A 16,578-nucleotide genomic window follows, 5' to 3' on the forward strand; every position below is an offset into this window, starting at 1 on the left:
GCCATCTCTGTAAATCTGTAGGGGGAAGGACACAGCTCCCGAAGAAATCGTTCTGGCTCTGCTGAGTTAGCTCAAGGATTTCAATGATAGACTCTTTACCTAGTACATGCCAAAAACCTGGACTCAGTCTTCAGCAGGGGGGAAAATATTGTGCACACAAAAACGTTCGGCAGATGACACGTGTGCCCGAAGATGGTGTTTCAAAAGTTCTTTTGTTGTAACGTGTGTCAAATGTCTGTTACCTCCGCACGGGGGAGGCTGAACTGGGGGCTAGCCAAAGATACATAGCAAGACCCTGATACCAAAAGAGATCAAACAAAATCGAAAAATCAAATTCCCTTTTCCATAATTATCTACTTTGGAGGAAATGCTATCAATTTTGAATTAGAATTCAAAATCAACACCCTGACGTCATACAGCTCCCTAAATCCGGGCAACTTTAGGCAATTAATTTCTCGTTTTGGAGTCATCTCAGTTTCTCATCTCTAAAATGAATGGATTGGATCAAGCAATCTCTCAGCTCTCCTACAATTTCAACACTGAGGCGGGGTTAGACGGAAAACTACTGGAAGTACTTTTTTTTTTATTTGTTTGTTTTTTTGCCTTTTTTTTTTAGGGTAGAGGAAAAGCTGTTTCCGCATTTATGTTTCTAAAGTCAGAAATATGAGTGCAGTAGGAATGAGTGAAGTAGTGGGGCCCAACCCGGGTCAATTTAGGTAGTTTTTGCATTTACTGGGGAAGCAGCGGGGCGGTTGCTAGGCAACTGCCTCTCTCGTGTGCACGGAGGCCCCCAGACAAGCTGTCTAAGTCACTTCCTGTTTTTGTTTTGTTTTGTTTTGTTTTAAGGAGTGGTGGCGTTCCAAAATTAATGAAAGCTGTTGTCTTTAAAAGAGCACATATTGTTTTTCAGCCAATTCTGCGCAAACTCTCTGGATGAGGCCGGCTCACGGCGGCTTCTCTTTCCCCTGTTTTCAGGCGCGCTGTGGACACCTTTCAGGCCAGGCCCTGCCGCGTTGCCAGGCAGAGCCCGAATCCTCCTGCTCGTTGCTCCTGGACCCCGCCCTCCCTACTCCGGGCCCTGGGCCCTGGACCCCGGGCACTGAAGCGTTGTCCGGGCCACCATGGGCTCGGAGATGGAGCCTCTGCTCCGGGCCTGGAGCTATTTTAGGCGCAGGAAGTTCCAGCTCTGCGCCGATCTATGCACGCAGATGCTGGAGAAATCCCCTTATGACCAGGTACCTGCTGACCCTAGGCAGTCGGTGAATTCTCTTGCTATGGCCATGGGCCCTGGGGGATCCCTGTGTCCCCTAGGGTAGCCCTGGGAGGAGGGCCCTAAGCGAAGTTACCTGTGTGGTCCGCAGAGGCACCCAAAGAAGACTCTTTGGAGTCCTGGATGGCGGGTCCCTGGCCTTTACATATCCGGGGATCCTGAGTTCTGTGCCTTGACAGCTCCTGCTGTAAAGCACAGCACCCCCTTTCCAGAATTAATTACATTTAAAGGGACTCTGTTAAGTTTGTGAGGAGCTTTGATAATTCATTGGTCATTCACTGGTCAGACCCTTGACTTCGTTGATTTCTAAAAAGGAAAGACGTATGTGAACAAAGATCTGAGACGCTGCCCCCTTTAAACATAGCTGTCTTTTGGTTCAGATGAAGCATGCGATCTTCTTGCCTCGATGTCCAAGTGTCAAGGAGCTTTTGTTTCTGAGTCATGAGTTTGACTTGAGACAAGATACAGGATATATTTATTTCTAAAGAAACTACCTGGGCAGGAGAAACAATACTTGTAGGAGGGAAAGATAGAATCCCTCTAAGAGAAAAGTGTTGGTTAAAGGGAAGTTTAACAGTCCAGTGTGAGAGTGCACTTGTGTACTCCTCGTTCTTGGGAGGTAGAGGCAAGAGGATCAGAAGTTCAAAGTAATCCTTCCCTAAGTAGAGAGTTCAAGGCTGGCCTGGCAGGTAAGAACCTGCCTTTAGAAAGAAAGTAACAGTGTAGTAATGTATGTACTAAACGGACAGGGTACTAATAAACGGAGAGGTACAACGCTCCTGGAAGAGGAAGAAAACTGAGAGGTTAGTAGTAGAATCGTGGCAGTTTGGCAGTGCTTCAAGTACATGCAGAGTGCACCTATACAGTTCTGACTCCCCTGCTTTTCCTCTCGTGGCATTGCCTTGGCATTGCTAGGGAAAGATGGGGAGTTAGAAAAGCAGGGATCCGAGTGTAAAGGCTGTTGCTGGGCTCTGCTACTCTCTGAGCAAATGGATGGAAGTAACCTAGTGATTGCATCTGGCCTGCCCAACAGTGGTGATGCTAAGAGAGCTTCTGGTCTTGGTACTCATGCTCAGTAAAGGACTGTGTATCTGTAAATAAGTCTTTTTCCAAGAGTGTCTCCTGGCCTGTTAGTCCTACAAATGCTGCAAAAGACATTTCCGACAAAAGTTTGGAAACAATAAGATAATATCAGATCTTGTTACCTTTGTTACGAGGGAAGTTTGTTAAGAAGTTTTGATGTATTAGACATTGTTCTGGGCACAAAGAGTCTCAAGAACTTTCCGTGTTGTTTCCATTGAGTTGGGGTGGTTTCCACAAACAGGATTCCCAAGAGCTGCTGGCTGGAAGTTTCCTCATTAATGCCAGTGAAAGATAGACACGCCCTTCTTAGAGATTTCAGATGTGCCCAAAAGGCCCCGAATAGTTCAGAAGAAAATAAAGCTGATTTTTGCCAAATTTTATTTACTTAGAAATTTACTTATTGAGAAACTTACTTGAGTACTGAATTTTTTTTTTTGTCCTTAGGGCAAATGTACTTCTTATCATTTGGAGTAGATATTGTTAGCAAAAGTGTTCTTATTAATGGGTAAGGCCCTATGAGCTAGAGATCATAGTGACATCCAGTACTACATCTGTGAGCTGAAATTTTAATTGTGCTAGGTTTTGTGTCAGGACTCTTTGTGTTCATTTCAGTGACCATCTATAGACTACTTATGATTTCCCAAGCGTAAGTTCTATAAAGTAAATAATTTTCTAATACCTAAAATAACCTTGTAAAGTAGGTAACAAAAACAACAGATTTGGTTTTGAGAATTTTATTGTGCTATCTCATTTAATCCTCAGCTACTTTAGGGCTTGGAATTATTTTTCCCCATCTCATGATCCAGGACACAGAAAGCTAGCAAAGCAAGCCTGTTAGGTTGCCACTAAACTTTTCAAAACTACATCTGAACTTTTCCCAGTATATTTTTTCTCACATGCCTTCTCTCTACTCCCAAGATTTTAGCTGGTGTAGGATTTTGACACATCTATGTGGTTGGATTAAAAGCTCTGATTAGTCTTGAGGTAAAAAGTTCTGATTCTGATTTAGCCAAATAATAAAACTTATTTGTCCGGAAGGGAAAGGGGAGGACAAATTTCCTCCATTGTTTGACGAAGATACTGTTTGGGAAAACCAACAGCCACAGAAGTGGTGCTTTTATTATGGTCAAGAAAGATTTTTTTTTCCAGGAAAAAAGAGAAAACAAAGTAAGTGCTTTGTTTACAGTCCCATATTTTTAGCTAAAGAAGATAAATGGGTCTTAGTCTGGTCTCTTGTATTGATCTCATTATGTCTTACCCCCTGTCTGAGATTGTTTTGTGAACGTGTGGTTTCATGATGATTTCATGATGATGATGATGATGGTGTTGATGATAAAGAAAACAGACATGGGATCCCACTGGGAATGCTGCTGTAGGCGCCGCTGGGTGATTAGCATGGCTAAGATCATCGCGGAGAGAGATCTTATTAGGTTCTAGCTGATTACATCAGTCTATTTTTTGTGGATTTGTGATAAGACTTCATAATGTGATACATAGTTTATACCACAGAGGCATTGTCCTTTGTAATTTGTTGATATGAGCAAGAGTTATACTCAGTTTGGGTAAATATGTCTTAGTTAGGGATTCCATTGCTGTGATAGAGCACTGTGACCAAAAGCAACCTGGGGAGGGGAGGGGTCTGTTTGGCTCACCTGGGCAGGAACTCCAGGCAGGAACTGAAGCAGAGAGCATGGAGATCGCTGTTTACTGGATTGCTCGTCCTCATGGCTTTTCCAGCCTACTTTCTTAGATTCCCTAGAGTTAGTAGTGTTCACAGTGATCTGGGTCAATCATTAATTATCAGTCATTAATTCTCACCACCCCCCCAAAGGAAAAAAATGACCCAGAGGTTTGCCCACAAGCCACACACACTCTCTCATGGTTCTCTCTTCTTAAATGATGCTAGCTTGTGTCAACCTGACAAAACACTAGCATTTCTTGAACTTACTCCTTTCAGAATCCTTTCGGTTTATTTTAATTGCCATTCCTGGGCTATCAAACTGATTTTGGTGTGAATGAGTTTCTTTGGAGTAGTTCCCAGACACGTAGTGGGACAGAGAAATTCAAATGCTTCTCTTCTATGCCAATGGGTTCATTTGGGCCCCTGCTTTTCTCTCTCCTCAAATACAGGTAAGAACTTTTGTTTTCAAAAGTAATTTTTTTCACCTTGGATTTCTTTATTTTTATTCCATATAGATGAAGGAGCTTTGGTAAAGTGATTTGATATTTCTTACTTTGTAAGCTGGGCCAGGGAGCATCAAAATATAACATATGTCTTCATATGTGGACCTATTGGATGAAGCCTGTCTCTATTTCATCTGACTCTTTTTTTCTTCTCACAGGACTAGGAATTGAGCCTAGAACCTTGTGCATGCCAGGCAAATGCTCCACCACTGAGTTGCTTCCTCTCATCTGCTTTCATTTCACATGGGATACCTGTGAAATAGTACCATCAAGAATCCTTAGTGCCTTGCATTTTTAGTAGGACATCAGATTTTATTTATATTTAATTCTAGCCAAAGTTAGGATAAGTCAGGGCAGTTGGGCTTCCCACAGAAGCATCCAGACAAGGAACAACATGTTTCTTGTTTTATTTGGCTACGGAAGGGCCAAGAGTGGGGTGAATATAAGGTATGTGGTTTTGGTAATGGAGAAGCATTCTTGGAGAGCATGGCTTGTGAATTCTTTTCCCCAGAAACTGTATGATTAACAGTGAGAGACAGAAGCCAGGATCCCTAGGCTTGGAGGATATGAAAGTTGGGTCTCCTAAGAGTAAAGCCAGAGAGATAGTGGGTTCATTTATCATAGTTTTCTCCCATTAGAACAAAAACTGACCAATTACAGTGAGGAGCCCTGTCTTTTGTCTTAATTGTGACTAAAAATGTGGCAAAAAGTGATTAGATGTGAAAGGAGGAGACACAAAGCCACCTGGCAGAGCAGTGTGACCTAGAGGGAGGGCTGGCTTCCCAGGCTCCTGTTGATCGTCCTGATTAGTGGCCTAATCTGATTACTGTTCTTTGCGTTCCATAGGTCAGATTAATGGCCTTCAAGACAGTGCTGAATGTGGAGGCCCTCTGTAACAACACGTTCCGTACAGCATGGAACTCGGCTAGGCAGTGGGGTTTAAAAGAAGACACTCTGTTCTTGAACGGGGTGGCTTTCTGAAGGCGGGAATATTTGGTGTGTTCACTTTCTCCTCTCCTGCCCTGAGTCTCCCCTTACACAGACAGATGTTACAAAGAGGAAGGCAAATGATTGGAAGATGAAAGATAGGAAACAAGTTGTCTTCTGTGAGTGAGTAGTGCAATGATTTGATGGTACAGCCCTCACTCCCACCCCCGCCCCAGTTTGTCTTTCTGTCCAATTACCTAATTTGTTTCCTCTTTGGGGCCATGGAGGCTTCATCCTTTGGTTTTATCTGTACATGCCAGATACTTGGTTGCCTGGGTTTCTGTCCTCCCGGATTATACAGATTGCATTGCCACACGGCTGCTTGGTCGCTTGACCTCCTAGCCTTTGAAACCCACCCATCTTTGTTGCCTTACAGGCTTCTCCTTGCTGCTATGACTAAATTCTGAATGACAGTGCTGCAGTTTTAGATCTGGGCAGGCTCATTAGACAGAGTAAGTGTTGGTGATAATTAGGAAGCTGTGTTCAGAAATATCTGGAGATTCAGTTCCCTGAAGGAATAACAACAGCATAAGAGAAACATCCCTCAGGAGGAAGGAAAGAGACTGTGCTAGGTACTTTCCTAGTTGCTGTGACCAAAATACCTGACAAGAAGCCATTTAAAGGAGGAAGTGTTTTTCTTGGTTTACAGTCTTAGGAGATACAGTCCACTGCAGTGGGGCGCGCATGGTGGCGGGAGCAGGAGGCTACGAATCGCATTGCTTCTTACTGAGAAAGCTGAAAGTAGTAAATGCTCCTTTGTCAACCCGCTTCCTTCTTTGTACTCAGCTCAGGTCCCCAGCCTGTGGAGTGGTGCCAACAATATTTAGGATGGGTCTTCCTACCTCAGTTTACTTAATCTGGAAAATCCCTCATAGACTCGTCCAGAAAATGTGTCTCCTAGGTGCATCTGTCAAGTTGACCATCACTTCAATCTGTCACAGAGACAAACTGCTGGAAAAGAATAAGAGTAAGAGTAAGAGCTGATCTCCATGAGGTTTCTAGTTTTAACAGACATAGTTGGAAAATTCCATAGGTAAGAACAATGATAATATGCATATCAAAATCACAAAGCTGTACTCAGGAATAGGTGACCTGACCCAGGAAAGAACCAGCATCCAAGGGGAAGTACCTGACATCCCAAACCATTAGATAAAGTTACAAACCATCTCTGAATCCTGGATTCACCCAGTCTCCTCATCTAATCTCTTTGGTGATAACCAGCTTGGGGAACGTCCAGATTTGTTTGTTAGCAAAGGTGGGGCATGCAGCCTTCCTGCTCAGTGCCTGTCTTCTATAGAAATTTCTATGTGGTCTATTAGCAGGTAATTTTGTAGGGTTGACTTTATGTAAATTTGACTGTTAGAACGAAGAATGAATGTTGTCATTCTAAGGCCTCATGGTGTGGGGGAATGGAGCCAGGTCATTCTGTTGCCCTGCAGAAGTCACACTGCTGAGGTGTTTTGGGAATGAATTCCATTTTGAAGTGAAGAATCATGGCTTCACAGGTTTCCACAGATATGACAGTGACTTATCCAAAAGACAAGTGTTCTTGCAGCTCTGCAAAACGGGTTATTTCATGTGGATGTGGATGTACACACTTCCTGTGGGTCTGTCTATTGGTCTGTCAGCTGTGCATTCCCTGTATAGTCTTGTGGGCTTTCTCCTCCCTCCTCTCCTCCCAACCTCTGCCTCCCCTCTACCCACCCCAGTTCTTCTATTCCTCCATTTCTAGTCAGAAAAGAGCAGGCCTTCCTTAGATATCCACAAAACACAGCATATTAAGTTGCCGTAAAACTAAGTGCTTCCCCTTATATTACAGCTGGGCAAGACAATATGAGGAACAGAGTCCCAAAATCCATCAAAGAGTCAAAGACAGCCCCTTCTCCCACTGTTAGGAGTCTCACTAGAACAAGCTATACACCTGTCACATATATACAGAGTGCCTAGGTCAGTCCCATGCAGACTCCCTGGTTATTAGTTCAGTCTCTGTGAGCTCCTTTGAGCCCAGGTTAGTTTATTCTGTGGGTTTTCTTGTCAAGACCTTGACCCCTCTGGTTTGTACGATCCTTCCCTGTCTCTTCAGGAGGATTCCTTGAGCTCAGCCTAATATTTGGCTTTAGGTCTCTGCATCTGTTTCCATCAGCTGCTGATGAAGCCTCTCTGATGACAACTGGGCTAGGCATCAATACTGTTGGTCTTTCTGGGTCTGGGTTGCCTCCCTCAGGATGATTTTGTTTTCTAGTTTGTTCATTTGCCTTCAAATTTCATGATGTCATTGTTTTTAACAGCTGAGTAAATGTACCACATTTTCCTTATCCATTTTTTGGTTAAGGGGCATCTAGGTTGTTTTGGGGCTCTGACTATTGTGAATAAAGCTGTTATGAACATAGTTGAGAAAGTGTCTTTGTGTTATGACTGAGCATCTTTTGGGTATATGCCCAAGAGTGGTATAGCTGGATCTTGAGGTAGGCTGATTCCCAGTTTTCTGAGAATCCACAACACTGATTTCCAAAGCATCTGTGCAAGTTTGAACTCTCCAGCATGAATTGCCACTTGTGTTTTTGTCCTTACTCATTCTGACAGGTGTAAGATAGCATCTTAGCGTCATTTTTATTTGCATTTCCCTGGGTGCTAAGGATGTTGAGCATTTGTTTAAGTGTTTCTTGACCATTTAAGATTCCTCTGTTGATAATTCTCTGTTTAGATCTGTACCCCATTTTTAAATTGGGTTATTTGGTTTTTGATTTCTAGTTTCTTGACCTGATATTTGGCAAAGAAGACAAAATTATACAATGGGGAAAAAAGCTTCTTCAAATGGTGCTGTTTTAACTGGATGTCAGCATGTAGAAGAATGCAAGTAGATCCACATCTATCATCATGCACAAAACTCAAGTCCAAGTGGATCAAAGTCCTCAACATAAATCCATTTACACTGAACTTGATAAAAGGAAAAGTGGGAAATAGCCTTGAGCACATTGGCATAAGAGACAGCTTCCTGAATAGAAAACCTTAATAGCTCAGGTACCAAGTTTGACAATTAATAAATGCGACCCCATGAGACTAAAAGTCGTCTGTAGGGCAAAGGACACCATCAATAGGACAAAATGGCAGCCTACAGAATGGGAAAAGATCTTTGTCAATATCATATCTGACAGAGGGCTGATTTCCAAAATATATAGAGGAATGAATTTAATCACACAAAAAATATAATTTAGACAGACTCCAAGTTAAAGGCTGCAGTGTTTTCTAATTAAAGTATTGTCCTAATTTTAAATTAAAATAATTTAAAATTAAAATTTAGCCTTAAATTAAAATGTTTAATTGAAATGAAAAATGCTTTTCTCTCATGGTTGTGCTCCTGATGGGCCTTCACATGACACATGCCTGCCCTTTGTCCGTATCTTGTGGTCAGTTTTCCTCTCTTGATATCATCTCATATACTTAGCATAGGGAATGCTCTCAGCTCAGGGCGTCTAGGCTTAAACACTGCCTCCACACCTTGATCTCACTCTTAGTGAAAATGGTACTATACCTATATGCCAAGGAGCTATGTGAAGGTTTTCACTAATATGTGGTTAACGACCAAAGATATTAGCTCTTGTTTCTATAAAGCAAGCGAACTTACAAAGAAAGGACCCTTCAGAGAAATATAGTGTTTATTAGGGAATAAACAAGGGCTATTACAGTGGGGAGCACATGTGAAATCACGGACAGGCTAAAGGCAAAACGAGGAATGTTACGTAAGTTATTTTGAAACGATAATCCTCAGCCACAGGATTAATAACAAGGGCATTCAAAGATGGTGACAATCCAAAACCACTGAACCACTGAGACTGTGGAAGAAGTTTAAAGTTGAATGGACAGTTTAGATAGAAATTTTCTGTATAAGATTTTAGTGGTCGTTGTTTGAGGCTGTAGATCTGGCAGTGTTTAGTGACTATTCTTGTTAGGAGGTATATATACTCATGAGATCACCCACACTGCTTGATTTTTCATTATACCTCGACATAAGCAGCTTCATTTTGATTCTGACCACTTTTATTCTAGAGATACTTACATGCGGGGTTCAGTTATTTCATGTTTTTCTGAGAGGATTGTTGGTCATCTGGAAGGCATTTGTGAAGAATCTGTCCAGTGGAATGGGTGTGAGATGATGTTGAATATCGTTCCTGAACCCTTGTTGTTTAAGAGATCCAGACAAATCTCCCCCTCCTCGGACATCCTTCTCATTTCCCATGTTTTCCGCCTTACCTCTGTCCCCTCCACCTGAGTTCTCTGAAATGTGTTCACTCCATAACTACAGCACCTAGCACATTATGTTGTAGTTTATTTAATTTTGCATATTCCCCTGTAGAGTGTTTGCAGCATCTTGGTGGGTGCCAGAACTGCCAGAAACAGGCTGCGGAATGAACATGTTCTCTGTCTCACACCCTTTTAGGCCTTGCCTCTGTTTTCAATCCACATTTTCACCCACATAACCGGCCCCCTACTCTGTCCTCCCCACCCTCTAGGCCTCTCATTTTCTTCTCTGACCATCTTGTTTTCCTACCTGCTCTTCACCTGCCCAGTTACACATAGGTCCTCAAGGGATAGATGGAAAAACAGGATAGAGGGATGACAAAGTCCTTCATCAGTAAACAGAACCCAGTGAGGCTGAGTTGGTGGCTTCTGTTTGGGCCACTGGAGGAATCTAACTCCTGTTGGTAGAATAAGGAACACCAGGCAAAAGCTTTGTTAGAGATTTCTGTTCCTTTAGTTGTTTGCTCTTCCTTTTCAAACATTGTTTGCAATCGCCTTTGATCTTTGTTGTTGATCTTTTTCCCACTGTCTCAGTGAGGATTTCAGCTGCTGTGGAGACTCCATGACCTCAGCAACTTTTTTAAAGGAAAGCGTTTAACTGAGCGGCTTACAGTTCGGAGGTTCAGTCCATTGTCATCCTGGTGGCATGAAGGCAGACTTGGTGCTGGAGCTTGAGAGTCCTACATCTTGATCGCAGGCAACAGGAAGCTAACTGAGACACTGAGTGTTATCTTTAGCATATATGAGACCTTAAAGCCCCCTTCCACAGTGACACACTTCCTCCAACAAGTCCACACCTACTCCAGTAATGCCACATCTTCTAATAGTGCTTCTCACTTTGGAGGGCGTTTTCTTTTCAAACCACCATACCCATTTAATTTGACCCTGTCTTACAGATATTCTTTTTTTATTTTTTAAAAATATTTATTTATTATATATACAATATTCTGTCTGTGTGTATGCCGGCAGGTCAGAAGAGGGCACCAGACCCCATTACAGATGGCTGTGAGCCACCATGTGGTTGCTGGGAATTGAACTCAGGACCTTTGGAAGAGCAGACAATGCTCTTAACCTCTGAGCCATCTCTCCAGCCCCCAGATATTCTAAACTTAATTTGGTTTTTCACTTTTTGAGGTACTAGAGATTATTATCCAGGCTTATAAACATACCTTATACCACTGAGATGTAATCCAGCCTCCCATCTAAACTTTACTTTTTACTTTGGCATGCCTTATTATTTCTGACTTTGAAGAAAATTTAAATTTCCAATAAGCTGACAAAAGTGCTCTTGGTTCGCACAAACATTTGTATAACTGTATTAGTTACTCCTCTCTTTGCTGTAGCCAAACTAGAGGCAGGGGTTTGTTTCCGTGCATGGTTCGGAGGAGCGCAGTGCACTGTAGCAGAGAAGGCATGCTGTCAGGGGTTATGCATGGGCTGTGGCGCTAAAGAGGGAGCAGGGGAAGGACAGCCAGTGCTCAGCTGCCTTTCTCCCTTTCCCCTTGCAATCAGCCTTGGACCTCATCCTGCTGGTGGCCACGTCAGAGGAGCAGCAGGTGGCAATTGACTTCAGGGGATCGGCCCCCTAGGAAGCAAAGCACTGATGGGTGACTCTCAGGATAGGCAAGGCCCCCAGGGGCTTCAGCCCCAGAATGTCTCCTGCTACTGCGGTGCCTTTACATGTTTGTCGCTGCCATTTTTCTCTGGGATCTGGCTTGTTGTGAATGAACCTTGATGTAGTGTGATTATCTCATGGAAATATCCCGTTCTACTGGGCATTTTTACCTGTGGATTACAAAGATGGTTTCCTCCTAAGTTGTATTGTTTAAAGTGTTATCCTCACCCCTGATAAAACAGTGGCTGCAGAGGATAGAAAATAGGAACAAGGAAAAGTCACACAGCTAGTTTCTCTTGAGGAGCCGTATAGACTGTGGTTTGGGTCAACGATTAAGAGAAACAGTTGAGTCCCAGAAGCTCTTAGCTCAAGTTCTTTTAATCTTAATGTTGAGAGATGCGTTTCATAGCTAAAACAAAGCCTTAAACAATGACTTAAGGTTAGGCTAAGATGTTTTTGTTAATGACTTTGAGGTTAAAAAAAATCTTGGAAAACAATTTAAAGGCATACTTTTTAGTAGTTGAGTGAGGACTCATTGAGGTCAAGAAACAAGAGCAATGGCAGCCTGACTAAAGCTGGCTGACGTATCTTTCCTGCTAGGATGGGATGATGATTAATTCCTAGTGCCCATTTCTGCCCTCAGCTTCCTGGTATAAAAACTGCCGATGAGTAGATATCCACCCTGGGGATTTAAAATAGAGCTGACTGGAGATATATATATATATATATTTTTTTTTTAAAGATTTTTTTTATAAGATTACCTTTTGAGCCAGGTGGTGGTGGTGCATGCCTTTAATCCCAGTACTCGGGAGGCAGAGACAGGCGGATCTCTGTGAGTTCCAGGCCAGTCTGGTCTACAAGAGCTAGTTCCAGGACAGGCTCCAAAGCTACAGGGGAAAAAAGATTACCTTTTGAGATAACTAATAAAATAATTTATCCTTTCTTTATAACCATAAAATGCAGCCTACCAGCAAAAGAACTGGCTGAGAAAAATACCTTGCTTGCTTACACTCTGTTAATCTATAACAAGTTGCTTGGACATTAATATATGTGGGTTCTTGGGACAATTTGTTTTTCATGTGTAGTGTGTAAAACATTTAATCATGTAAGGGATATGGAAGACATGCTGTGTTTTACTTGTATTCATTTGAAATTCACTTGAAAATAGAATATAATTACATTGTAATTTTTATACTGTTTGAAAGATTTTGCTGCAGTATATATGCTATAAGGAGGGAAAAAATAAAGAGACGAGAGAAGGAAAACCCCAGGAAAGCTGTAGAAGGAAAGTTAGGAGGAAGATGTCAAGAGAGACGGAAGGAAAACACCAGAAGAAGAGTGGAACAAGCAACAGAAAGAAGACTAAAACAGAGAACTAAGCTTTGCCCCTTAGAAAAGTTCCCGTGTTTGTCCAGTGGCTTTCCTGCTCGGTACCTCCTCTTCACTTTCTCTAACCTGCGGAAGACTTGCCGTTCATCAGCACCCTGGGTGAAGTCCTGCCATGTTCGAGGGGTGTGTGTGTGTGTGCTTGTGTGTGCTTCCCTTTTTGCCAGCCCCAGAGAGTTAAGTTTTGCCCCCCATCCCACCACCAGCCCCCCAGAATTTTTACTCCCTCAGATAGAAAATTCAAGCTGAGTGATGAATTCGCTGACTCCGTGACTCTCCCTCAAACCCTGAGCTGCTGGACGCTGGTCCTCAAGGCAGTGGTACCACCCCATGATGGTGCTGCCTTCATTAGTATGTGTCCTCCCTCCTAGTCTAAATCTTTCTAGAGACATTCTCACAGATTCACCCAAAGGTGTGCTTCCTTCAAGCCCTAGGTATTTCTTAGTTCAGTCAAGGTACCCATCTAAATTGGTCAGCACTATGACCTTGAATGGATTGTTTACTGTCTTTAAATCTGTTTTCAATCTCTGTTTTGTTATTTCTGGATGATATTTCTTGATTCGTAATTCTTGATTTGTGTAGACTGTTGTTATGACATCCGAATGAGATTGCCACACATACACAAGAAAGAATAGGAAGGTGTGTATCCGGGACCTGCCATCTCCTCCCCTCTGTCTCACACTGCTGAAGTATGAGCCATGCTTAGGAAATTCGTGCTGCTTTTAGATCCAACTTGTATTGCTCTGCGCTCTCCAGCTGCTGTTTTGTGTTTGGTTATTTAGTACATTGTAAGATCCTCTCTAAATTCAGTCCTTTGGGGCGTTCATTGTCCAGCCTGGCTTAGCCTTTTCCTCTCGTGTCCCTGTCATGAACCATGCCAAAGAATTCATATATCTATCCACAGCTTGCCCTTTGCTTGTGCAGATAATGTATGTAATATATCGACAGTGTTCCTTTCAGATCGTAGCATTAGAGAGAGCAAGGATCTTTCTGTTTCTTAGCATTTTCTCCACTAAAGCATGGCATAGATGACGTGTTTGGCTGCTGCTGCCTAGACACGGAAGTGTAGATGTCTGTTGTAAGATCTGATTGACGGATGGTTTCCTATTTAAGTTGGAAAGAAAAGATTTAGATGCCACATTTATCAACACCCAGCACTAATATAATATATACTATGTAGTCTTTATAAACATTTCTACAAGAACATTGTAGTTAGAATTAATTTCTTACTATAGGCCACTAATCTTATCGTGGTTATGTGGAATCAAAGGTTTATATTATCTGGATTTTCCTTCTGCCCCATGAGTGATTAAAGTCTAAATGTCTTGCTTTTGGAGGCAAGAAAATAGTTCCTTGGTACAGTTTAAAATTACTCTTATTTTCATAGTTATTGAGTCATTTTTCTTTTTTTAAAAAAATTATTTATTTATTTATTTATTTATTTATTTATTTATTTACTATGTATGCAGTGTTCTGCCAGCATGTATCCCTGCAGCCCAGAAGAGGGCACCAGATCTCCTTACGGATGGTTGTAAGCCACCATGTGGTTGCTGGGAATTGAACTCAGGACCTCTGGAAGAGCAGCCAGTGCTCTTAACCTCTGAGCCATCTCTCCAGCCCCATTGAGTCATTTTTCATGAATAAGGTTTATTGAAATAATTGTTTTTAAATTATTACTTCTACTTTCCTTTTGTATTGGCTTTTTAAAGTGTGTGTGTGTGTGTGTGTGTGTGTGTGTGTGTGTGTGTGTGTGTGTGAAGTTTAGGTGGTAGCCAGAGAACAACTTTTGGGAGGCAGTTCTGTTCTTCCATCATGTGGGTTCTGGATTTAAATCAAACTTAGGTCCACAGGCTCGGTGGCAAATGCCTTTACCCACTGGGCTGTGTCATGGGCCTTTTATTGACTTCTTTAAACAAGTAATTGAGCTACATTTTCTCTTTACTCTGGATAAGCAGAACTTACTGATAAAAAAAAAAAACAGGAATTTTCTGTGTATGTTGTTTTTGAGAGTACTTCTGGAAAAAGATTGCAATTTCTATTTCCAGTCTGGGTCATGAGTGAAGAACATGCTCTGTGAGCATGAGGACCTGCGTTGAGATAGCCACCGTGCGCAGAAAGACTTGCAGTGTGTGGGGGTGAGCCCAGCCCTGGGGTGGGGAGCAGAGATACGTGGATCTCAAGGCTTGTTGGCCAGCCACTCTAGCTGACTTACGAGCTCTAAGTTGAGTGAGAGACCTTGTCTCAAAAAAAGTAGGTGGGGAGCAAATCAGGAAGATCCCCAAAGTTAGCCTCTCTCCTCTGCATACATACACTCAGGGGCAAGGAACCCACCTTGTGCATACACATGCATACCCTTACACATGCACACACGCAGTATTTAAACTTTCATTGAATAAGTATTCACTAAGATCTTTTGATTTCACAAATTGCATGTCTTAAAATGTTTACAACCTTTCATGCTTTCCAGGAACCAGCTCCCGATTTGCCAGTGTCTCAGGTAAAGGTTTAGCTGCAAACATTAAAGAGTAGCTTAGTTGCTATTGCTTATTTGCTACTGAAGATTAGAAAATGCTCTGTGTATCTGCTCATAGTATTAGAAACTTAGCTGCGTCTACCAGCTGTTCTGTTCTTTAGTGCATAAATAAACTTTCATTTTTCTAAAGCTTTTATTTAAAAGACTTGTAGAACCAATGTGACGTGGGCTTGTAGCAATTGCCAAGATTGAGTAGAATGATGGAAAAAAAAACCCATGGTGGTAAAAGGAATCAGACTTAGGAGGGAGCCAGGCTGTGGGCAGAGGCACAAGTATCTGCAGAACTGTGATGGGCAGCAGAGATTTTGAATCCAGTAGTCCCACTCTGCTTGCTTCTAACTGACCTGGTAGCTCTAACAGGGAGGACAAAGCTGTCCCAGTGAAGAAGGAAGAAAGGGAGAGGGAGAGAGGGAGGAAGGGACAGCAGCCAGATTGCCATGGCTGCTGGTTAGAGATGACCTCTAGAGAACTGCTAACTGGGTAAGAAACAAGAGACTGAGTCAGAAGGCATCTCTGGAAGAGAAGAGGTTTGGTTTGGACCTAGCTATGGAGGATAGTACTCGACCAGTGAAACTCTTCGTCCAGAAGGCTTTCTATTGAGTCTGAGAAGAGGAGAAGAGATGCAGAGAGTAGTAAACCGGAGAGCTTAAATGTTACTCCATGCTTGCCCTGCCACGTGAGATACAGCGCTAGCAGCGTCATCTAAGAGAGTGATTTGAACTTCACCCAAGGTACTTATGCTAGTGATCCAGTCTTTCAGAGTGGAAAACTGTGGATTGCGTTGGGTGGGCTACTCAGTCTAGGGGTTGTAACCCACCCGCAATCCAGTTACTCCAGGGTCTCGGAGGGGCGCTACCTGGAAGGGAATGAGCTAAGACAGAAGAACGAGGCCAAGCAACTTTGTCAAGGCCTCCGTTTATTAGGGACGGGTTACAGTTTATATATGGTAAGGGATGAGGGGCAGGGTACGGGATCTCGCAGGCCGCGTGGTTCCGGTCACGTAGCTCGGTTACATTCAGACAGACAGGCCAGAAGTCACAAGTGGCCACACCTGGTTCCCTGGATAGCTGGAATGTGAGGCGGGTTCCGCTAAGATTAGCAGTTAATTGGGTGAGGGGCAGGTTTTGTCAATAGAACATAACTATGGGTGTGAGGTTCTCTGCAGACTCCCTAGAGTGATGGTCTCTGTAATGATTGTTAGGGGGGAAATGGCTCCTGACA

At 42.8% G+C, this 16,578-nt stretch overlaps 1 protein-coding gene across 1 annotated transcript in view; it reads left to right on the top strand.

Moving 5' to 3' along the window:
* Positions 1 to 1,000: 1,000 nt before the first annotated feature.
* Positions 1,001 to 16,578, top strand: part of Ttc8 (tetratricopeptide repeat domain 8) — a 59,049-nt gene continuing 43,471 nt past the window's right edge. Inside the window, exon 1 of the mRNA XM_050151554.1 lies at positions 1,001 to 1,235. Within this exon, the coding sequence (XP_050007511.1) occupies positions 1,122 to 1,235 (114 nt within the window). The 5' untranslated portion in view covers positions 1,001 to 1,121. The remainder of the gene's footprint in view (positions 1,236 to 16,578) is intronic.

Source organism: Alexandromys fortis, unplaced genomic scaffold, assembly GCF_014885135.2.
Source record: "Alexandromys fortis isolate MF-2015 unplaced genomic scaffold, M_Fortis_MF-2015_v1.1 scaffold_63, whole genome shotgun sequence".
Taxonomy (NCBI): Eukaryota; Metazoa; Chordata; class Mammalia; order Rodentia; family Cricetidae; genus Alexandromys; species Alexandromys fortis.